Source organism: Natrix helvetica (genome assembly GCF_964273705.1).
Source record: "Natrix helvetica genome assembly, chromosome: 4".
In the NCBI taxonomy this organism is placed as follows: Eukaryota; Metazoa; Chordata; class Lepidosauria; order Squamata; family Natricidae; genus Natrix; species Natrix helvetica.
Window position 1 is genome coordinate 8,492,917 of NC_138550.1, and position 24,537 is coordinate 8,517,453.

General features: G+C 43.2%; 1 protein-coding gene across 1 annotated transcript in view; it reads right to left on the bottom strand.

The window, feature by feature from the left end:
- Window positions 1-23,136, bottom strand: part of ME3 (malic enzyme 3) — a 124,925-nt gene extending 101,789 nt beyond the window's left edge. The window contains exons 1-2 of the mRNA XM_081950353.1: window positions 23,004-23,136; window positions 22,578-22,803 (exon numbers count right to left, since the gene is read on the bottom strand). Coding sequence (XP_081806479.1) covers window positions 22,578-22,772 — 195 coding nt within the window. The 5' untranslated portion in view covers window positions 22,773-22,803; window positions 23,004-23,136. The remainder of the gene's footprint in view (window positions 1-22,577; window positions 22,804-23,003) is intronic.
- Between the last annotated feature and the right edge of the window lie 1,401 nt (window positions 23,137-24,537).

The window sequence follows — 24,537 nt, forward strand, 5'->3', positions numbered from 1 at the left end:
TCTCTCCTTAATTAGTTTCCACCTGTTGTTCTTGTTCTGCCTTCAGGTGCTTTGGAGAATAGGATGACTCCTTCTTCTTTGTGGCAGCTCCTGAGATTTTGGAAGACTGCAATGATGTCACCTCTTCTTTTCATTAAACTACATCTACCCAATCCCTGCAAACATACGTATGAACAACGGTTGCAGGAACTGGGCATGGCTAGTCTAGAAGAGAAGGACCAGGGGAGACGTGATAGTAGTCTTCCAATATTTACAATATACAATATATACAATATATACAATAGCAGAGTTGGAAGGGACCTTGGAGGTCTTCTAGTCCAACCCCCTGCCTAGGCAGGAAACCTATACCATTTCAGAGAAATGGCTAACCAACATCTTCCTAAAAACTTCCAGTGTTGGAGCATTCACAACTTCTGGAGGCAAGTTGTTCCACTGATTAATTGTTTTAACTGTCAGGAAATTTCTCCTCAGTTCTAAGTTGCTTCGCTCCTTGATTAGTTTCCACCCATTGCTTCTTGTTCTACACTCTGGTGCCTTGGAGAATAGTTTGACTCCCTCTTCTTTGTGGCAACCCCTGAGATATTGGAAGACTGCTATCATGTCTCCCCTAGTCCTTCTTTTCATTCAACTAGACAAACCCAGTTCCTGCAACCATTCATATGTTTTAGCCTCCAGTCCCCTAATCATCTTTGTTGCTCTTCTCTGCACTCTTTCTAGAGTCTTCACATCTTTTCTACATCGTAACGACCAAAATTGAATGCAGTATTCCAAGTGTGGCCTTACCAAGGCATTATAAAGTGGTATTAACACTTGACATGATCTTGATTCTAGCTCTGTTTATGTAGCATACAACTGTGTTGGCTTTTTTGGCAGCTGCTGCACACTGCTGGATCATATTTAAATGGTTGTCCACTAGGACTCCAAGATCCCTCTCACAGTTACTACTATTGAGCAAGATAGCACCTATACTGTACCTGTGCATTTCGTTTTTGTTGCCTAAATGTAGAATCTTACTCTTTTCACCATTTAATTTCATTTTATTAGATAGTGCCCAATGTTCAAATTTGTCAAGACCCTTCTGTATCTTAAGCCTATCTTCTGGAGTGTTGGCTATTCCTGCCAGCTTAGTGTCATCTGCAAATTTGATGAGTTCCCCATTTATTGCCTCATCCAAATCATTGATGAATATGTTGAAGAGTATTGGGCCTAAAACAGAGCCTTGGGGTACTCCACTGCATACTTCCCTCCATGTAGATGCAGTTCTATTGAGGACTACACGTTGAGTGTGGTTGGTCAGCCAGTTACGAATCCATCTGATGGTGATGCTGCCTAACGCACATTCTTCTACTTTATCTTGTAGTAGGTCATGGTCTACCTTATCAAATGCCTTACTGAAGTCCAAGTAAACTATATCGACAGCATTCCTCTGGTCCACTAATTTTGTCACTTTGAGGGGCTGCCACATTTGAGGGGCTGCCACAGAGAGGAGGGGGTCAACGTGTTTTCCAAAGCACCTGAAGGTCAGAGAAGGAATAATGGATGGAAACTGACTAAGGAGAGATTCAACCTAGAAATAAGGAGAAATTTTCTGACAGGGAGAACAATCAACCAATGGAACAGGAGTTGCCTTCAGAAGTTGTGGGAGCTTCATCCCTGGAGGCTTTCAAGAAGAGACTGGACTGCCATCTGTCAGAAATGGTGCAGGGTCTCCTGCTTGGGTGGGGGGTGTTGGACTAGATGACCTACAAGTTCCCTTCCAACTCTGTTAAATCTGTTAGTCTGTTAAACATTTATGGTGTTTTTTTTTTCTTTTTTGGAAAACTGCCAAGAGATTTCCAGTTCCTAAAAAGATGCAGGTGTTAACAATCCATTTTGAGCCAATATGCTTATCAGTTCTTGGCAATTGGTAAGGTTGTTAATTTTTGGACAGAACTCTGAAATCAACTTCTAGGAAAATGGGTTTCGGATTGGCTTGTTAAGCCCAAGCAGCACACGGCCCTTAAAATCCATAAACAGCCTCAGCTGAGAAAAATTTCCCAATAGAGGTTTGAATTGGCATGAAATCCAGAGCGCTTTCTGGCTGGTTTACACTTGTAATTAGCTATCTTTCCCCCCCCCCCCGCCCCACTCTGCCCCTCCTCACACCCCAAGCATCTGAGTCACGCTTCAATCTCTGATGAACTGCAAACACAGCTGTGTGATTTTATTCCTGCCAAGATCTTCATGAGATTTTTCACATTACATAAGATTTAGCCGCTGTAACAGATAAGCTCAAAACTTTGGATCGGGTCGCACCCAGGTGTCCTCTCTTTCCTCTTGGAGATGCTGCAAGTCTGCACATTTTGGTTTAGAACTTGGAATAGAATAACAGAGTTGGAAGGGACCTGGTAGGTCATCTAGTCCAACCCTCCCCTCCACCAAGCAGGGGACCCTATACCATTTCTGACAGATGGCAGTCCAGTCTCTTCTTGAAAGCCTCCAGTGATGAGGCTCCCCAACTTCGGAAGGCAATTTCTGTTCCATGGGTTGATTGTTCTCTCTGTCAGAAAATTTCTCCTTATTTCCAGGGTGAATCTCTCCTTGGTCAGTTTCCATCCATTATTCCTTGTCTGGCCTTCAGGTACTTTGGAAAATAGCTTGACCCCCCTCCTCTCTGTGGCAGCCCCTCAAATATTGGAAGGCTGCTCTCATGTCTCCCCTGGTCCTTCTCTTCACTAGACTAGCCATGCCAGTTCCTGCAACCGTTCTTCATATGTTTTATCTTCCAGTGCCCTAATCATCTTTGTGGCTCTTCTCTGCAATCTTTCTAGAGTCTCAACATCTTCTTTATAGTGTGGTGACCAAAATTGGATGCAGTACTCTAGGTGTACCACTTTATAAAACCATAGTAAGACCACACGCAGAATACTGCATCTAGTTTTGGTCACCACACTGTAAAAACAGTTCTTATGTGATCATGAGCCATGGTGGTGCAGTGGATAGAATGCGGTACTGCAGGCTACTTCTGCTGACTGCTGGCTACCAGCAATTCGGTAGTTCGAATCTCATCAGGCTCAAGGTTGACTCAACCTTACATCATTCCAAGGTGGGGTAAAATAAGGACTTTCTTTCTTTTTTCTTTCTTTCTTTCTTTCTTTCTTTCTTTCTTTCTTTCTTTCTTTCTTTCTTTCTTTCTTTCTCTCCTTCCTTCTTTCTTTCCTTCTTTCTTTTTTAAAGAGCTAATTGATGAAATAAAGTTAAAGAGGAGAGGGTGGGAGTGGGGGAGGAGCAGGAGCATTGTTGGGGGCAATAGGCTGACTCTAAACCACTCAGAGAGGGTTGTAAAGCACCGTGGAGTGGTATATAAGTCATAAGTGCTATTGCTACCTCCTTCATCTTAAATTTCCACATGCCTATAATTGCATGCAGGCATTACTTAATGCAGAGTTTTGGGGTTACTTCGGATTTCCATTTTTTTTAAAAAAGCACCGGCAAGACGTAGATCCGACCACTCCATTCCAATCCTTTAAACATCCCTTTTTCCAGGAAGAAAAGATACATCCAGAATTAACGGCAGTCTTGTTCTGCCTTCCACATCGCGCCTTCAAATGCCCGAAAAGAAAGGTCATTGCAGGTAATTTGATCCAATTTTTAAAATTGCATGATGAAACCATTCTGCGGACAGGAAAAAAAAGCTGAGATGATCAAAAAAAGATTCAGTATATCATTGGAAGCTTTATTTAAAAAGAAATATTGCAGGTATATGTGCATTCAAGTATTAATGGTGCTGAAATTTCGCTTTTCGTAGCCTATTCATCACAATAGCTTAGATCTTAAAATAGCATAGGAATGGAATTTTCCTTCTTTTTTTCTGGACTTTTTAGCTTCCTAGATCCCATCTCTCGCTGATTTATTTGCCTATACAATGGTATAAAGATGTGGGGGGAAACCACAGGAAACTTATTTTATGGAATTTTCTTAACTTAGTTTTGCATCTAATGTCTTATGTGGATGACAGAATAGGCCCAATTCTGCGTGTGAGGCAGGTGATGTCTAAATTTGATAAGTAAATAAATTTACTCAAATGCAGACTTAGAATTGTAGGTGGTTAATGTCTGGTATCATCTCAGAATCAAAAAAGACCTCAAATTCTGGATGTTCCTTTGGAATTCTACAACTTTGTAATTTCATTAAAAAACCTGAAATGGGTGGAATTATCCCATTTCCCCAAAAATAAGACTTCCCTGGATAATAAGCCCAATTGGACTTTGGAGCGCATGTGGTAAAATAAATCCTCCCCTGAAAATAAGCCCTCCCCGAAAATATTGCAACACAGCAGTAGCCATGAGGTGACCACGCTCACCACCTCCTGCACCTCAAAAATAATAAGACCTCCCCGAACATAAGGCCAAGGAGTCAAAAGAAAATAAGACCCTGTCTTATTTTGGGGGAAAACATAGTATTTACATTTCATCCATTTATTTTATTGAATTGACAGTATGTAGCTGCCCATCTCACTTGCATGTGACACTACAACAGGGGTGTCACACTTGATTTCATTGAGGCATGCATCAGGGTTGTGTTTGACCTGGGGGTGTGTGGCCAAGGTGGGCGTGGCCAGCCTGACGTCATTTGTGTCGGAGGTGTCTGTGGTGGCCCGAGCATTCTGCCAATGAAAATGGGCTCCTGGCCCTGTTTTTGGCCATGACGGCCTCCTGCAGTCCTCCGCCAGTGAAAATGGAGCTTGGGAGAGTTGCCCCACTGAGCTTCATTTTTGCTGGTAGAGGACTGCAAGAGTTGTTACAGCCGAAAACAGAGCCTGGGATGGCCACGTCCCATGGGCTAGTCTGCTGTTTCCAGGGCGGCCCCGCTGGCTAGATCTAAGCACCACACTGTCTGGATCTGGCTTGTGCACCTTGAGTTGGACACCCCTGTTCTACAACATAGGTACCTCCAAATGTTCAGCCATAGTCATCTGGATTCCAATTTTCTTGTTCACACAAACAGATTTACTATTTTCTGAGCCACTCGACAATATTGGTGTTTTGTGTGTGTTTGCATGCCTAGCAAAAACATTACAGTGGCACAATTGAGACCACTGTTGGTAGCAGGTATGCATGCAGGACTAACAAGCATACAAAAGGATCTGATAGTTGCTGACAGTTACCACCACACAACCAGCTTCTGATAACAAACTCAAGATGAAGATTTCAATCATAAATCATAACCCAAAGAATGCTGCAAACTCAAAAAGTTTCTACATAGAAAACAAGCACAAGAGCTTCCTTCAGCCAAACAGCCCAGAGAGACAGTTTTCAAATTTAGGAATACCCCGAGAGAATCTATGTCTTACCCTACCCAAGTCCAGGTAACTCAAAAAGAGCATTCAGAGAGAATCACAGGTAGGAAATTCAACTTGCCACCAACACCAGTGATAAGAAACCATCTGTTTTGTTTAGTCCTGACTATCTTTTCGTTTAAGCAGGTATCTGGACATTCTTTCCCATTGTCCCAGAGGTGCTTTTTCAAAAGGCAACTGGACTTTTTTGGCTTTTTCCTTGGAAACGTTTCGCTTCTCCTCCAAGAAACTTCTTCAGTTCTGAACTGACGAACTGAAGAAGTTTCTTGGAGGAGACGTTTTCAAAGAAAAAGCTAAGAAAGTCCAGTTGCCTTTTGAAAAAGGAAACTTTGGGGCAAACCACGATCTGGAGGACTGAGAATCTCCATAGACACTTCTTTCATTTTATGACCCCAATTTAGCCCAAAATTTCTTTTGCTAAGCGGGACACATTAAGTGAATTCTATCCCCATTCACGACCTTTCTTGCCACAGTTTTTAAATGAATCCCTTGCAGTTGTTAAGTTAGTTGCAAAGATGCTAAGTGAATCTGGCTTGCCCTTTGATTTTGCTTGTCAAAAGACCGCAAAAGGAGATCAGTCAACTCCCGGGACACTGCAACCGTCATAAACAGGAGTCAGCGTCCAAGTATTCGAATTTCGATCACGCAACCATGGGGATGCAGCAATGTGTCAAGCTTTTCTTTTGGATCTTTGGCCTGCCACACTTTCTATTATTCTACTATGCATTTTCTATTGTGGTTAAATGGGAGGGGGGGATTGTAAGAGTTAGATGCTGTGTAGCCATAACAAAATTCTTTCTAGAAAGCCAAGGTCATCCTTTGTCTTTGCACCTCTGCACCTGACCGGAACTGGATGGGTGGAAGCTGCCAGCGTGGCAGTGGGAGATTGGACCATGGGATGGACTTGTGGATGTGGGGGCAGGATCTTGAACTTTCAACTGGGTGGGGAAAACTGGGAAGCTTTCAGATTCAGGTTTTCCCAGATGTGCCAACATGACTCTCTTAATAAATTGAAACTTTTAATGCTATTTGGAATCCTGACACAATGGTTGTAAGTGCGAAAAACAGTCGTATCACTTTTTTCAGTACCATTATAAGTTTGAACGGACATTAAACAGCACTTTATAGCAGACTTATATATACCACTTCACAGTGCTTTATAGCCAGTGGTGGGATTCAAAATGTTTTACTACCGGTTCTGCGGGCGTGGCTTGGTGGGCGTGGCAGGGCAAGGTTAGTGCGAAATCCCCATTCCCTTCCGATCAGCTGAGACTTGGGAGGCAGAGAATAGATGCGGGCGGGGGCCAGTCAGAGGTGGTATTTACTGGTTCTCTGAACTACTCAAAATTTCCACTACCGGTTCTCCAGAACGGGTCAGAACCTGCTGAATACCACCTCTGTTTATAGCCCTCTCTAAACGGTTTACAGAGTCAGCCCCTTGCCCCCAACAATCTGGGTCCTCATTTTACCCACCTTGGAAGGATGGAAGCCTGAGTCAACCTGGAGCCTGGTGAGATTCGAACTGCCAAATTGTAGGTAGCAGTCAGTCAGCAGAAGTAGTCTGCAGTACTGCACTCTAACCACTGAGCCACAAATGGACTGTTGTAGGTCAAATACTACCTGTATTAGTATTCTTTTTTTTAAATTTTATTTATTTATTCTTGTAAAAATAAAATCATACAAACTTAATTTTAAACATATTGCCGTCACCGCGCAAGAAATCATAGCGTTTAAATAACCAAACTTAACATTACTGTCCTAATAGTAGGCCTAATATTTAACACCAACATTTACACTATATGCCGCCCATCTAGTCAGCGTACCTACTTCATCAATTCTTATTCGTCCTTTAATTTCTGATTAATATTATTTGCCAGTATCTGATTTAAACATATATTATTGCTTCAGTTGTTATTATTCGGTCGTTCCCGTACCCAATTATATCACCTCTTCCACGAGTTATAGAATTCTGAGTCCTTTTTTCCTTTAATTAATTTTGTTAGTCTATCCGATTCTGTGCATTCATTAATTTTATTTATTACTGCCCTATCCATTGGTATTTGATCGCTCTTCCATTCCTGGGCAAATGCCAATCTTGCCGCAATGGTTATGTGCAACACCAAAAACCATATCTCCATGTTGATATCTGGGGGTTTGAGTCCTAACAGGAAGGTTTCAGGTTTCAAATCTAATTGATGTTGGGTGATTTCTATTAACCACCACCTAATTTTTTTTCAGTATTTAATCGCCATTGGGCAGGTCCACCACTGATGGAAATAGGTCCCCTCTCTGTGACCACATTTCCAGCAATTAGGCATGATCCCAGGGAACATTCTGGCAAGTCTTGCCGGTGGTAGATGCCACCGATATATCATTTTATATGTGTTTTCCTTATACGAGGCTGCCATAGTCAATTTCATATTTTTAAACCAAATTTCTTCCCAACTTTGAAAGTCCAATGTACGTCCTATATTCCGTCCCCAAGCAATCATGCAGTCTTTAACCACTTCTTCCCCTACGTCTAGTAGCAATAGATGTCCGTAACACTTGGAAAGCATCCCTTTCTCTGTTCCAAATACTGTATTAGTATTCTTGAAGGCTTGTATCAAAACCTGGTAGTTGATTCATATTTTTTTCCCAACTCCACCTGCAGAGTTCTCAACCATATGGTGGAAAAGTAGACAATGAAATACACAATAGTGTTTGGATAAGGAACGCCTCTGAAGCCAAAGCCATACATTTTCTAAAACTGCTTTCAAATCCCTTTATTCATGGTAGCACAATCACCCAACGCCGAGTAAAATCATACATAATCTCTAAAAGAAAACAATGTGGATTTCCTGGCAGCCAAAACACGCTGTGTACTTTAGCACTGATTATATAGGCTTGCTATTTCTTCCAATAACTGGTATTTAGAAATATGAAGTGCATTTATGGATTGACATACCGTACTCCTCACCCGTAATTCCCCTAAGTGAATTTACAAAGAAAACGAAAAGAAAGACAAACAATGAAAAAATAAAATAAAACCCCATTGTATAGAATTAAGGACAGCCTATGAAATATTTACTTTTGCACTTTGGAACAGGGAAAAATGAATTTCAAATTGCTGTATGTCTAATTGGTTTCACCTCCGCTTCTGTTATTATTAAAAGCAAGATAAGCACCTAGAATTGTTTGTTTGATCCTATACATAATTACTCTAACTAAAACTAAGCCTTTTACACTCAGGTAAGTGGGGAGTTGGAATTAAGCCCAACTGAATTCAGTAAAAAGGCATGTTTTAATACATTCCTCATTCACAATAAACTAGGATAAAGCAGAAATTATGCACAGACTATAGAAGGACTTCAGCCTTATTTGAAGATGGTTACCTGTCTAATGTAATTACAGTTTGCTTGTGGCAAATGAGCGTCAGGTGAAAAAGAAAAAGAAGAGATTTATAAATGCCTGTTAAGTATAAAAGCTAGGTTAGAACTTCCATATAAAACCACAATATACAGTATCTCTGATACAAGAAGATAAATAGGTTTTCCCTGTCCAGTCATGTCCATCTCTAGGGGTGTTGCTCATCTCCATTTCTTAGCCGAGGGAGCCAGCATTGTCCAAAGATGTCCATGGGTCAGATGGCCAGAATGGCTATATGTCAAAGGTGCATGGAACGCTGTTACCTTCCTACCAAAATGGTACCTATTTATCTACTCGCATTGGCATCAGAGGTGGGTTCCTACCGATTTGGACTGGTTCAGCCAAGTAGGTAGTAACTTGGCCGGACATGTGTGCACTCTGCACGCGTGCGCACTCCATGCACATGTGCACACAATTTTATTTGCGCCCCGAACCAGTAGTAATACCAGCAGGAACCCACCCCTGATTGGCATGCTTTCAAACTGGTAGATGGGCTGGAGCAAGGAACAGTGGCTCACCCCATCGCACAGCACCCGGGTCTCAAAGCCCGATTGTCAACCTCACTGTCTTTAATCCCCGAGTCATTGTTCCCCCCTACTAAAAATAGATGTATCAGCGTTCCAAATATCATCCAGAATTAAATCAGAGTTCAAGGCATAGCTTTCCTCAAAGTTCCAATTTATTAAGAGAGACATGTTGGTACAATCTGTGGGAACCCGAATCTGAAAGTTTCCCGCGGTTCCCACCCAGTTGAAAGTTCATGATCTTGTCCCCACACCCACAAGCCCATCACATGGTCCAATCTTCCACTGCCACGCTGGCATTTCCACCCATCCACTTACGGTCAGGTGCAAAGGTGCAGAGACAAAGAATGACCTTGATTTCTAGAAAGGATTTTTTTTATTTTGAAAACAACACATTCTACACCTTACTATTCCCCCTCCCATTTCCCCACTAACAAAATAGCATAGTAAAGAAAGAGAGAGAGTGTGGCAGGCCAAAGATCCTAAAAGAAACCAGCTGCAGGCCTGACAGGCGGCCTCTCCTCAAAAGGGAGACGTTTCCTGAAAAGAAAATAACATAAGGGCATGAGGAGGTGAATGGATGCACTAACCATTGGGTCGTCTTCGGCCTAAAATGGAGCAAGAAATTGGGCCCAAAATTTCTAGGTCCATTCCCAATAGTGAAGATGACATTATGTAAGGAACTACATTGCAGTTCTTATGGGAACTGCAAGAAAGATAAATATTATATTTCATCTTCATCTGGTTTCCCTTTATTTTTATCTGTACAATTGAAAAGCTGGGCTAACATATTAATCAGCTTAAATTCACCCAGTGATTTTCCACGGCTGAAGCTAGCTTTGTATTTGGATCTCCATCATCAGCATTTTAATCACTGCACGGAAAGAAAGTACAGAACTAAGGCATCCATAGATAAGACACAATGTCCAAAGAGCAAAGTTCTTGGCTTTCATTTCCTTGAAAACTCCACATAAGACTGTCTTTCAAGAGAATTGGGAAGCTTGAATTGATCCAAAAGGCAAGGGCCTCTTTGCAAATACTGGTAGCAGATTTAGTGGTGTTGTATCCACACTGTTCAGTATCTACCCTTAAGATCCTGGTTTGTTTCTAGGTTGAATTAAAAGGCTGGTTATCAACAATCGTATCAACCAGATGTCTACAATGGCACATCTCCTGTGCAGGTATGGCCAGTCTTGTGTGATCTTTGAGGATCAAGGAGAGAAGCAACTAGAAGTAAGGAGGAATTTCCTGACAGTTAGAACAATTAACCAGTGGAAAAACTTGCCTCCAGAAGTTGTGAATGCTCCAACACTGGAAGTCTTTAAGAAGATGTTGGATAGCCATTTGTTTGAAGTGGTGTAGGGTTTCCTGCCTAAGCAGCGGATTGGACTAGAAGACCTCCAAGGTCCCTTCCAACTCTGTTATTCCAGATTAACAGATTAACCGAGTTGGAAGGGATTTTATAGGTCATCTAGTCCAACCCCTCGCCCCCACTCAAGCAGGGGATAGAATACGCCATCTGACAAATGGTGTATTCTATTCCATTCTTCATTCCACAAGAGGTAAGAAGGATGTTGGTGGATTTAATTGATTACATAAACAAATAAAATAAAAACCAAACGTCTACATGCGTTTGCAAATCTTCTCAAGTTGAATAGGCCAGCAGCAGACCAACATGTCCTCTTCTGTTACTTTACAATCAACGGAAAACAAATATCATGATCAGAGAAGATACATCTATAAGAGCCAGTGAGGTGTGCAAGTAATTCTTAATTTAAAACCATTCATTTAGCAACTGCTCGAAGTTACAGTGACGCTTAAAAAAAAACAACACCTTGTCTTCACACTTACAAATATGGTACATAATTTATTGCATGTCCCCTTGGCAGAAAATAAAATGAAAGAAGGTGAACAAACAAGCCAAAGTTATTTAGAAAAGGGAAACAGAAATCCAGTCTTAAAATCTTATGGGATTTTAAAATGTACATGGACACCTGGAACACAACACGCCAAACTTTACTTGAATTGAAAAGAAAAATGTGTGTGGCACACTTTCCATATTTTTATTAGCCAAAAGAAAAACCCCAAATGAAAAAAGCCCCCAAATACTGGAATTTCCAAACTGAAGTCGAAAGATTTGGGGTGAAGGAAGCCAACTATAATAACAAGAGCAATTGTTTACATTTACCATATTTTATACCCTTATCGTTGCATTAAAAAAAATATTTTGCTTGGAACGTCTTAAATACTACCATAATGTTTCCATGATTTCCTTGATTAGAGGCCATTAGAAAACACGCAGTCTAAAACCTGTGATATTCATTGGAAGAATAGACAATATCATAATAATCGCAAGTAGTCCTTGACTTACAGCCATTCGTTTAGTGGCCATTTGAAGTGACAGCAGCATTGAAAAAGTAACTTATGACCATTTTTCAAACTCATGACCACTGCAGCATCCACATGGTCACAAGATCAAAATGTGGACACTTGGCAACTGCCTTTTATTTATGACTTCTGTAGTGTCCCAGGATCATGTGATCCAGGGGTGAAATCCTGTGCGTTCTGACAGATTCTGGAGAACCGGTAGCAGAAACTTTGAGTAGTTCAGAGAAGCGGCAAATGCCTCTGGCTGGCCCCAGAGTGGGGTGGAAATGAAGATTTTGCAGTATCCTTCCCCCGGAATGGGGTGGGGGTGGAGATTTTGCAGTATCCTTCCCCAGGAGTGGTGAGGGAATGGGGATTTTGCAGTATCCTTCTCTTGGAATGGGGTCGGAATGGAGATTTTGCAACATCTTTCACTTGGAATGGGGAGGGAATGGAGATTTTGCAGTATCTTTCCCCTGGAGTGGGGTGGGAATGGAGATTTTGTAGTATCCTTCCCCTGGAGTGGGGAGGGAATGGAGATTTTGTAGTATCCTTCCCCTGGAATGGGGAGGGAATGGAGATTTTGCAGTATCCTTCCCCTGGAGTGGGGAGGGAATGGAGATTTTGTAGTATCCTTCCCCTGGAGTGGGGAGGGAATGGAGATTTTGTAGTATCCTTCCCCTGGAATGGGGAGGGAATGGAGATTTTGCAGTATCCTTCCCCTGGAATGGGGAGGGAATGGAGATTTTATAGTATCCTTCCCCTGGAATGGGGTGGAATGGAGATTTTACAGTATCCTTCCCCTGGAATGGGGAAGGAATGGAGATTTTGCAGTATCCTTCCCCTGCCACGCCCACCAAGCCACACCCACAGAACCGGTAGTAAAAAATGAATTTCACCATTGTTGTGATCCCCTTTTGCGAACGTATGACAAGCGAAGTCAATGAGGAAGCCAGATTCAATTAACAAGCATGTTAGTAACTTAACAACTGCATGATTCAAGTAACAACTGTGGCAGGAAAGATAAGATGGGGGCAAAACTCACTTAACTCTCTCCTTTAGCAACATAAATTTTGGACTCAGTTGTACATGTAAATTGAGACCTACCTGCACATGTCTATACATGCACACCCAGATCCCAGATATTGAGAATCTGATAGAATACAGCTATGCAGAACTCACCAGTTCCAAAGCTAACATCAATATAATTTCTTGCAAATAAATAAATCTCATCCTATATAGTGGATTAAGGCTCAACCCAATAAAAATGGAAAATTCCAGCAATTATTGCTGCTGATATTCCAGACTTTCAAGACCTTTGAAGCCTATATGATAAAAAACAATCTAACATGAAAGGTGAATGTCCAGTGAATGAGTAAACAACCAGCTAGTATCATGAATAATCACTGATGCAAACATTTGCACTTGAACAAGTTTAATGAAAAGAAGGACTAGGGGAGACATGATAGCAGTCTTCCAATATCTCAGGGGTTGCCACAAAGAAGAGGGAGTCAAAGTATTCTCCAAAGCACCTGAGGGCAGGATAAGAAGCAATGGGTGGAAACTAATCAAGGAGAGAAGCAACTTAGAACTAAGGAGAAATTTCCTGACAGTGAGAACAATTAATCAGCGGAACAGCTTGCCTCCAGAAATTTTAAATCTCCAATACTGGAAGTTTTTAAAAAGTTGGACAACCATTTGTCTGAAGTGGTGTAGGATTTCCTGCCTAAGCAGGGGGTTGGACTAAGCCCCTTCCAGATCTGTTATTATATTATGTTATATTAATAACGAAGCTGAATAAAAGCCAAAGCTGAATAAAAAGATTTAACAACAGGATATTTCTTTACAATTTTAGAAGTCATTTATTAAATCGGAAAAGTTATATTAATTATAGTTAAAGCCTCTTTTTGAACATGGGTTAATATTGTGTCGCACACTGTATAAACCGAGTAGCTATGTAATTAAATTATAGTTGTGCAAAAAATGATTTGCTTTCAGGAAGAAACTTAACCTATTATGGATTTTAAAAGTCTATAAAGCGAGAGAAAAAGAAAAAAACATACGAAACTATTTGAAAAAGGAGGAGAAAGAAGAAAATAAATTAAAACTAGAAAACCAGGAGAAAAAATAGGGTAAAACAAGAATGTTTTTTAACAATACACGACTGTAAAACAAGAAGCAAAGGGTGGAAACAAATCAAGGAGAGAAGCAACCTAGAACTAAGGAGAAAATCCCTGACTGTGAGAACAATTAATCAGTGGAACAACTTGTCTCCAGAAGTTGTGAATGTCCCAACACTGGAACTCTTTAAGAAGATGTTGGATAGTCATTTGTCTGAAACGGTATAGGGTTTCCTGCCTAGGCAGGGGGTTGGACTAGAAGATCTCCAAGGTCCCTTCCCATTCTGTTATTCTGTTAAATGAAACATCATAGCCTATTTCTCTCTCTGTGTGTGTCTTTCACACATATATAGACATAGAGTAATCTTTCTCAGAGCATTGCCTGCAGAATCTATAACAGGTGTCAAACTTGATCCCGTTGCATGCTGCGTTGGGTGGGCGTGGCCTGGTCATTGCGGCTGACTAAGTGGGCGTGGCCAGGGCAGCAGTGTCTGGTCCCTTGCGGCTTCTGGGATGGCCTGCGGGCCTACTCTGCACCCTATTGTGGGCCGGATCTGCCCCATAGGCCACGTTTTCGACATGTCTGGTCTATAAAGAGTGTATCTAAACATTTATATGAGTATCTGTTACAGGTGTCCCAGTTTTTCTCCCTAGCTCTGTTATCAAAAGTCCCAAACAAACTTCCCATAATATTCCTTTGCTCATATACTCATTGAGCCAAACTTTACCCTGAAGGATAATTTAGAGATAGTCCTTGACTTGCCCCCACAATTGAGCCGGAAATTTCTGTTGCTAAGGGAAACATTTATTAAGTGAGGTTTGCCCCATTTTACGACCTTTCTTGCCACAGTTGTTAAATGAATCAGTGCAGTTGTTAAGTTAGTAACACGGTTGTTAAGTGAATTTATTTATTTATTTTTATTTTTCAGGATTTATAGACCGCCCCCTCTCCCTGAAGGGACTCGGGGCGGTGTACAGGCGTCTCATTAAAACAGATACAAAAGATAAATATCCTATACCCTTAAAAACGAATTAAACCTAATACAGCTGTACAAAAAAGTAAAAATTAAAAGCAACTAAAAACATACCCCTAAAAAACTTAAAAATGCAGGCTTGAGGGACTAAAATTGGGAATTAGGCCAGGCCGGCTAAATTGAACAGGTGGGTTTTTAGCTTCTTACGGAAGGAGCGGAGGTCGGTGGTAGTCCTGATATCCGGGGGGAGGTCATTCCAGAGGGTCGGGCCCTGGGCGTCGCCCGCTGGCATTGCCTAGTGGACGGCACCCGGAGGAGTCCCTCTCTGTGAGAGCGAATCGGCCGAAGGGATGTATGGGGCAGGATACGATCCCGCAGATAACTAGGTCCTGTGCCATGGAGCGCTTTAAAGATGATAACCAACACCTTGAAACGCACCCGGAAAGCTACAGGTAGCCAGTGCAGCCCGCGCAGCAAAGGTGTTACGTGGGAGTATCTAGTGGCTCCCACAATTGTCCGCGCGGCCGCATTCTGAACCAGCTGCAGCCTTCGGGTGCATCTCAAGGGGAGCCCCATGTAGAGAGCATTACAGTAGTCCAGTCGAGACGTCACAAGTGCATGAGTGACTGTGCAGAGGGCGTTCCGGTCCAATAGGGGATGCAATTGGCGCACCAGGCGAACCTGGTGAAAAGCCCCCCTTGCCACGGCTGTCACATGGTCATCCATTGACAGCCGGGCATCCAGGAGGACACCCAAATTGCGTGCCCAATCCATGGGGGCCAGCTGTTCGCCCCCAATGGCCAGTGATGGACGTAACTGGTTGAACCGGGGTGCCGGTAGCCACAGCCACTCCGTCTTGGATGGGTTGAGTTTGAGTCTGTTACCTCCCATCCAGATCCGAACGGCTTCCAGACATCGGGACATCACTTCGACGGCATCGTTGGGGTGGTCCGGAGTAGAGATGTACAGCTGTGTGTCATCAGCGTACAGATGGTAATCTACCCCGAACCCACGAATGATCTCGCCCAGTGGCTTCATGTATGTGTTGAACAGGAGAGGCGAGAGGACCGACCCTTGCGGCACCCCACAAGTGAGCGGCCTCAGGCTCGACCTCTGCCCCCCTGTCAACACACATTGCGTTCAACCAGAGAGGTAGGAGGAGATCCACCACAGAACGGTGCCCCTCACCCCAACCCCTCCAGGCGACGCAATAGGATACCATGGTCGATGGTATCGAAAGCCGCCGAGAGATCTAACAGGACCAAGATGGAGGAGCAACCCCCATCTCTGGCCCTCCAGAGATCATCCACCAACGCGACCAAAGCTGTCTCCGTGCTGTGACCGGGCCGGAAGCCGGACTGGCGCGGATCCAGATAATCAATTTCCTCCAGGTGCCGTGGGAACTGTTGCACCACCACACTCTCTACAACCTTCGCCAAAAAGGAAAGGTTGGAGACGGGACGGTAATTAACTAAATTAGCTGGGTCCAGGGAAGGCTTCTTGAGTAGGGGCGTCACCACCGCCTCTTTCAGGACGGCCGGCAAGGACCCCTCTCTCAGTGAAGCGTTCACTAGTTCCTGGAGCCAGCCTCGTGTGACCTCCCAGGATGCCAGTATAAGCCAGGAGGGACACGGGTCCAGTAAACATGTGGTGGCTCGCAGTCGTCCAGATAACCTGTCCATATCGTCGGAAGTAACAGAGTCAAACTCCTCCCAGGATGGCACCTCAAGACCCACCTCCGATGTCTTTTCTAGACCGCTAACGGAGACCCATTCGCTGCGAATCTGAGCAATTTTGTCCTGCAGATATTCCCCAAATTCCTCTGCTCTACCCTGCAAGGGGGCTTCCCGCGGCCTCTGGGAAAGGAGGGAGCGGGTCACCCTAAACAGGGCGGCAGGGCGGTTATCAACGGGGGAAGTGGAATCTGGCTTCCCCCGTTGATTTGGCTTGTCAGAAGGTTGCAAAAGGTGATTATATGACCCCGGGTCACTGCAACCGTCATAAATATGAGTCAGTTGCCAAGTGCCCAAATTTTGATCATGTGACCTTGTGGATTCTGCAATGGTCGTAAGTGTGAAAAACGGTCATAAGTCACTTTTTCCACCGCTGTTGTAACTTTGAACGAACTGTTGTAAGTCAAGAACTACCTCTATTCCACGCTTTGTATCTGTTTAAGTCTTTAAGAGTAATTTTTTTTAGCATAACTTGAATTTCAGATGCTGGGAAATGAACTGGAAAAGTATTTATAAGGAAAAGCCTGGCAAAACCATTTGCTCCTTTTTAAAATATTGTGTTGGCTGGCTTGATCTACATGAAACTGCTCTTCAGTTTGGTAGCCACCCTGAGTAGAAGACACATCAATTTGCAAAACACACCCGGGGTGGCCCACAAGATTTGGAAGATAAAACCAGCTCAAATTTTAGTTCTGCATTGCATGCTTGCTGCGTTGCAAAAGAAAAAAAAAGTTATTCAAAAGTGCTGACAAGTCAGAAGTATCTTTCCCCCTTCTTGAAAAAAAAAATAAAATAAAACTGATGACTAATGAATTATCAATCTGCCTTGCTTGCAGAGGCATTTTTCCAAAAGATAGGGGAAGTTTCACTCCAAAGTACATATAGTATTTACACACACTATCCTTCCTATATAACCAAAATGCAACCAAAATGTTGGCTCAGAAACTCTGGCACTGAAGCGTGCAAGCCTTAAAGCTGTCAAGTTACAAGACCCTTGCACCCCTAACCCTTTAGGAAAAAAAACTCAGGGGTGTTCAAACTTGACAGCTTTAAGACTTTTGGACTTCAACTCCCAGAATTCCTCCTCCAGTCATGTTTTGTTCAGGAACTCTGGCACTGAAGTGTGCAAGTCTTAAAGCTGTCAAGTTACAAGACCCTTGCACCCCTAACCCTTCAGAAAAAAAAACCCAGGGTTGTTCAAACGTGACAGCTTTAAGACTTGTGGACTTCAACTCCCAGAATTCCTCCTCCAGTCATGTTGGCTCAGGAACTCTGGAATTGAAGTGTGCAAGTCTTAAAGCTGTCAAGTTACAATACCCTTGCACCCCTAACCCTTCAGAAAAAAAACCCTAGGGGTGTTCAAACTTTACAGCTTTAAGACTTGCGGACTTCAACTCCCAGAATTCCTCCTCCAGTCATGTTGGTTCAGGAACTCTGGCACTGAAGCGTGCAAGTCTTAAAGCTGTCAAGTTACAAGACCCTTGCACCCCTAACCCTTCCGAAAAAAAAACCCTAGGGGTGTTCAAACTTGACAGTTTTAAGACTTGTGGACTTCAACTCCCAGAATTCCTCCTCTCACTCTTCATCTTGATGATGTGCGGACGGGCAGGGGGAGGGAGCTGGAACCGCTTCTAAACGGCACTGTGGATTTGTGGAACCTCTTCTATAGAAGAGGTTAGAACTGGCAGGAAGCCACCCCTGACTGTAACTGAGCCTGTGATTTTGGTTCTAGGTTGTGATGGTTGTAAAATGAGTTGCCACGTACAAAAGATTGCACAACCTTTTTCACAGTGCTCATAAAATGAATACGGTGCTTGTAAAACAAGCAGCACGGTTGTTAAGCGAACCCAGTGCTCACTATGGGGCAGCTTTTGCTGGAAAATGTTTTTTCATAAATTGAGGTCTTATGACTGGAGGGCACTGCAAACAGCCATAAATGCAGGCCAGTTTGATGGGTGCTCAAAATGCTGTCACATAACCACAATGGGGTGTGTATATTAGAATTTCAAATCTGGGTCGTAAGTCCCTTTTGGGGATCTGTCATAACTTTGAACAATTGCTAAATAACCAGTTGTAAGTTGAGGGCTACTTGTTTGCAGCCTCTTGGGGACAGAGGAAGGTAAAGGGCTGACTTGGGTTAAAATAAGCAATCTTGCTTTTTCCTAACTGCCAACAATCTTGTTTTCAGGCACTGCCTGATTCCCTGATGCTTAAATACAAATATAAATTTGTATACTCACATGAATGGCAAGGGATGATTTGACTAGCAAATATGACATTTAAGAGTTAGATCAAATGAGCAGCAAGCGGGGACTGTTGATGGATTGTGGCATTTTAGTCTACAACTGAGAGATTGTGTGTTTTATTCTCCAATTCCCTAATCGTCTTTGTTACTCTTCCCTGTTCAGACTCTAGAAAGAGTGCAGGGAAGAGCAACAAAGATGATTAGGGGGCTGGAGGCTAAAACATATGAGGAACGATTGCAGGAACTGGGTATGTCTAGTTAATGAAAAGAAGGACTAGGGGAGACATGATAGCAGTCTTCCAATATCTCAGTGGCTGCCACAAAGAAGAGGGAGTCAAGCTATTCTCCAAAGCACCTGAGTGCAGGACAAGTAGCAATGGATGGAACGTAATCAAGGAGAGAAGCAACCTAGAACTAAGGAGAAATTTCCTGACAGTTAGAACAATCAATCAGTGGAACAACTTGCTTCCAGGTGACCCATCACTGGAGGCTCTTAAGAAGAGACTAAACAGTCATTTGCCTGAAATTTTATAGGGTCTCCTCCTCAAGCAGGAAGTTGGACTAGAAGACCTCCAAGGTCCCTTCCAACTCTTATACTGTTGATTTGCAAAAATGTATCATCCTTAGGAAACAACAACCTTTTCCAGTCCCCCCCCCAAAAAAAGAACTCTGGATCAATGGAATGGGGCGAACTTTTCTCTTCATTCATATGCTAATTCTGTACATCCAGGGAATTTATTCTCAAGAGGAATCTTCAGCAAAGTGAGTTCCCCCTTCCCCACCAGATTCTAAATGGTTCAGTCTAGGAATCCTTTCATCAGTTGATCAGGGTTTTGGGTGAACTACTCTAAATTCAGGAAGGAACATGTGGATCAGATTCATATATGCATTCATGCACATATTAGGTAAAGGTAAAGGTTCCCCTCGCACATATGTGCTAGTCGTTCCCAAATATAGGGGGCAATGCTCATCTCCGTTTCAAAGCCGAAAAGCCTGCGCTGTCCGAAGACATCTCTGTGGTCATATGGCCAGCATGACTAAATGCAGAAGGCGCATGGAACACTGTTACCTTCCCACCAAAGGTGGTCCCTATTTTTCTACTAGCATTTTTACATGCTTTTGTACTGCTAGGTTGGCAGAAGCTGGGACAAGTAACGGGACCTCACTCTATTATGCGGTGCAAGGGATTCGAACCGCTGAACTACTGACCTTTCTGATCATCAAGCTCAGTGTCTTAGCCACTGAGCCACCACGTCCCTTCATGCACATATTGGATTCATATAAATCTTGTGTATGAACAAGACTTCCATATTTATGTAACAAGCTACGCACTAATGAATATACTTTAACATGAGATAACAAGACTGACCTCTTGTTATCTGACATCTGATCAACTACAGCTGGAAAAGTTTCTTGAACTTCTATTTCTTTTGTGCTTCCATGAATAGGTAGGAACTACAATCATACACACACACACACACACATACACATACATATATATATCCACATACACACACACACACACACACACACACACATATATATATATATACACACACATACATATATACATATATACATATCCACATACACATACACACACACAGACACACACACACAGACACACACACATGCCAAATACCACTTACTCATTACAAAATCTCCAGAAACGTAAAACCTATAAACTTGAAATTTGGCACGTATGTTCCTTTTGGCTTCTAGGTGCTCGCTAAGAAAGGATTTGTCAAAATGACCATGAGATCATTAGTATTTCTTATACAGTAATTAACACGCTCTGGTGCTAAGGAATTCTACTCCCCCTCCCCACCTAAAATAACTCTGTTCCAACTGCCAGTTGCCTCACATTCCGTTTTACCTCAGTTCAAACTGGCAGATGTTCCACTCCTTCACTCAGGAGCGGTCTGGGGCTTCTTACATTGGTACCTCACCAAAATGTCCACGCCTTTCACCTATGGAACTGCTTCCAGAGTCAAGGCTACGGAACCAATATTTCCTTATGTGTTTCAATCACCGACTACTACTGAGCCAGTGGATTGTGAACAGAATTTCTCTTGTATAGTCTGATCACATAGTTTTGTCATGAAGCACAGGTATCCAGCTAGTCCAGAGATAAAATAGATGTCTGAATGCAGAGGATTGCAGGTTTTAGATAGAAGACCTCCAAGGCTCCTTCCAATTCTGTTATTTATTTATTTAGATTTATGGCCAAAGAAAGTCTGGTCGAGTTCGGAATACTCCATCTTAAAATTTTAAAGTTGGTGCCCACCTAAGTCAATAATACAAAGCTAGATGATCAAGTTTTGATTTAAAAGAGAGCAGAATTTCACTTTCTAAAAGCCACCAGGATTGCTGTAGTGTTGACAACATGATTATAGAAAAGTTAACCTAAATGTTAAGCGGTCAAGTAAATAAACGAAGGTCCCTTGTATCATTAGGATAGAAGGATATGGGGAAAAAACCCAAACATTCCAGAAAGGGAGCTTTTAGAAAAACTCAGGAATGTTTCCCTTTCTTCTCTAAAACAACCCGGATGTTCCCTAGGTCAGGGGTCAGCAACCTTAAACATTCAAAGAGCCACAAAGGTCCTAACCAGAAGCCCCCCATTCAATTCTGGAGCCAACCGGAAGTCCGGTTCCCCCACCATAGAGTCTCCTCCTAGCGCAGTGTCCTTTTTCCTCTACCTGTCCTAACCGAAAGCCCTATCAATTGTGGAGCTGACCAGAAAACCCGCCCCTTGTCATAGAGCAGGGGTGTCCAAACTTGGCAACTTTAAGACTTGGGTGGGGAATTCTGAGAGTTGAAGTCCACAAGTCTTAAAGTTGCCAAGTTTGGACACCCCTGTCATAGAGTCTCCTTTTGGTGCACTCTGCTTCCCCTTCCCCCAACCCAGAAGCTCCTCTCAAAATTGTGGTGCCGAGTGGCAACAGGGAGCCACAGCAGAGGGATGAAAGAGCCACATGCGGCTCCAGAGCCACAGTTTGCTGACCCCTGCCCTAGGTGGACTACATAGTTATTCTAGAAGTTAGTCCTCTGAACTAGAAGCTGTTAGTGGTGTTCCAGATATGGAAGACCTCATTTGGACTGCTACAAAATGTTTCATGTAGTCGAATATGGATAGCTAGAGTACCTCTTCCGAAGCTTGTGTTGCCTCTATGTGTATTCAACTGAATCTGCAACCAGAAATAGACGGTGACTGTTATACTTCTGAAGAGTAGCAGCCAAGGAGGTCCTCTATGTAAATAGTTACCAGGGCAAATGAACCAGTGGGACATTTTATAACATATCTTCAGGTCCAATGGAGGACAATGAGAACGTGTCTCATGGTCCTGAAAGGCTTGGTGGCCTTTCTAAGTGGACCTTAGGAAAACAAATGCCAAGGAAGATGCATTCCCCTGAAAATTAGATGAGAAGATCCACACTGTTTTAGAGGACAAAACTGAATCTGAGATCAACAACCCATTGTGAGGTCTTCTTGTACAATATTGAAACTGTATAGTATTAAGCAAAGTTTATTGGGGGGGGGTGTCTCCCGTTCAGGTTTTACGTCTGCTGGGGTCAGCAAACACACCATTTGGGGAAACCCAAACTACATGGAGAACAACCTATGTGGGCGATGGGAGAATTTTATGTGAATTTCATGGTTCTACAAATTATTGCATTGTGGGCTTTTTTTAGCACCAAAAAAAGTCAATTGAACACCTTGTTCTAGATTGCAGAAATCCAGAGGGCCTCCAGGGCAGGAAAAAAAAGTTAATTTGCACAAACTCTTTGCTGCCACCCAGAGGACACCTAGAGTAGGGAAGCTCATAAAAAACGTAGGTCATATAGCCAGGGAGTTGGGTCAAACCTTGTTGAGCTGGGGATTCCTGGTGATATCATAGCCCCTCTTCTTAATCCCCGTGGCTTTGGTGGCTGAAGGAGGGTACTCTCTGGAAGAGCAGGGCCTGTTGGGGGCCAAACTGCCAACTTGGAGCCCGGGTGTGACCCCCAGCAGTCGAAAGAGACTGCCACCGCCTCTGCATCTCAAGGACTTCAGCATCATGGATGGTCCTGCTTTGGAGGAGATCCGGCACCTGTACGGTTTGGGAAGACAAGGGAAGAGAGGAGAGCAAAAGTCAGAGAGAGGTGGGATGGGATGGGATAGGGGGGTGTCTCACCAACGCGAGAAGAGGGCTGGAGGCTCAAAGGAAAGGGGGAGAGGGTCATCTGCAAAGCAGCCCGCCCCACCAGATCCTAAAAGCCCAGTCAAAGCAAAAGAAGAGCTGGATCTTACTTCCGTTCCTAAGAGCTTTTCCTTAGCCGGATCGTCAAGAGCGCGCCCAGCACAGGCAGCCCGGAGGGAGGCGATCTGGGGAAAGCGAAAGGAAACCCCAGGAAGCAGATCGGCCGCTGATCTTGGCAACCCGAAGACTGGCATTGGCAGCCGGAGGGCGCCTCCTCCTCCTCCCTCCGCCGTTCACAATCCCCGCCTTCTTCTTGTCCCCCCCTCTCCTCCCCAGCGTCCCTCTTCGGGAACCGGCGACCGGGTCAGAAGGACGGCGGGATCTACCTTGGAGCTGCGGGAGATGGGAGAGATGAACCCGAGCTTGGGAAAAAATTGGGGGGAGGGGAAGAGAGATCTAGTTTCCTTCGGATCGCAACATCTGCCAAGGACCATGGATGGTCAGCCGGGCCTTGCCTTGGAAGGAGATGGAGGAGTCGGGGGTCCACGGCCCAGTGGTTGGACAGCAGCCCCCCCAGTTTTGGATTTGGGGGTGGGGTGGGGAGCAAGGTGAAGGGAAGGGTTGCTTGACCGGATCTGGAGCATCCTCGGTTTGTTCTTCACCCTGTTAAGGACGGTTTGGGAGTTGCAGAGTCTGTGCTCAGAAAATGGGAGGTGGGTTTTTTTCAGGATAGGTTGGGAGGCTGTCAAGACAACTTGAGGATGCTGCCAGTTTAACCTGGGGTCCCAGGTGCTATGGGGAAATGAAGGGAAGTGGCAGCAGATTGATTGATTGATTGACTGATTGATTGGAAGTAGGTCAGAAGTAGCAGGAATAGCATGCTTATTTAGTTATTTGTTGATTGGAAGTAGGCCAAGATAGCATGAGAAATAGTATGATTTATTAGAAAGAGGCCAGAAGTAGCACAATTATCTACCTATCTGTCTGCCTCCCTACCTGTCTTATCAATCTATCTATCTATCTATCTATCTATCTATCTATCTATCTATCTATCTATCTATCTATCTATCTATCTATCTATCTATGTTATATCTATCTATTTATGTTATATCTATCTATCTATCTATCTATCTATCTATCTATCTATCTATCTATCTATCTCTATCTATCTATCTATCTCTATCTATCTATCTATCTATCTCTATCTATCTATCTATCTATCTATCTATCATCTATCTATCTATCTATCTCTATGTTATATCTATCTATCTATCCTATATCTATCTATATCTATCTATCTATATCTATCTATCTATCTATCTATCTATCTATCTATATCTATGTTATATCTATCTATCTATTTATGTTATATCTATCTATCTATCTATCTATCTATCTATCTATCTATCTATCTATGTTATATCTATCTATCCATCCATCCATTCATCATCTATCTTTATTATCATCTCTCTTTATCGTCTAGCTGTGTGCCTACCGGCCTACCAACTTACCTGCCTCTCTGTCTCTCTGTGTTTGTGTGCCTATCTACTTACCTGACTACCTATCTGCCTTATTTATCTGATCTCTCTGTCTCTCTCTCTTTCTCTGTCTGTCTCTTTCTCTCTCCATATGAAGATAGTAAGA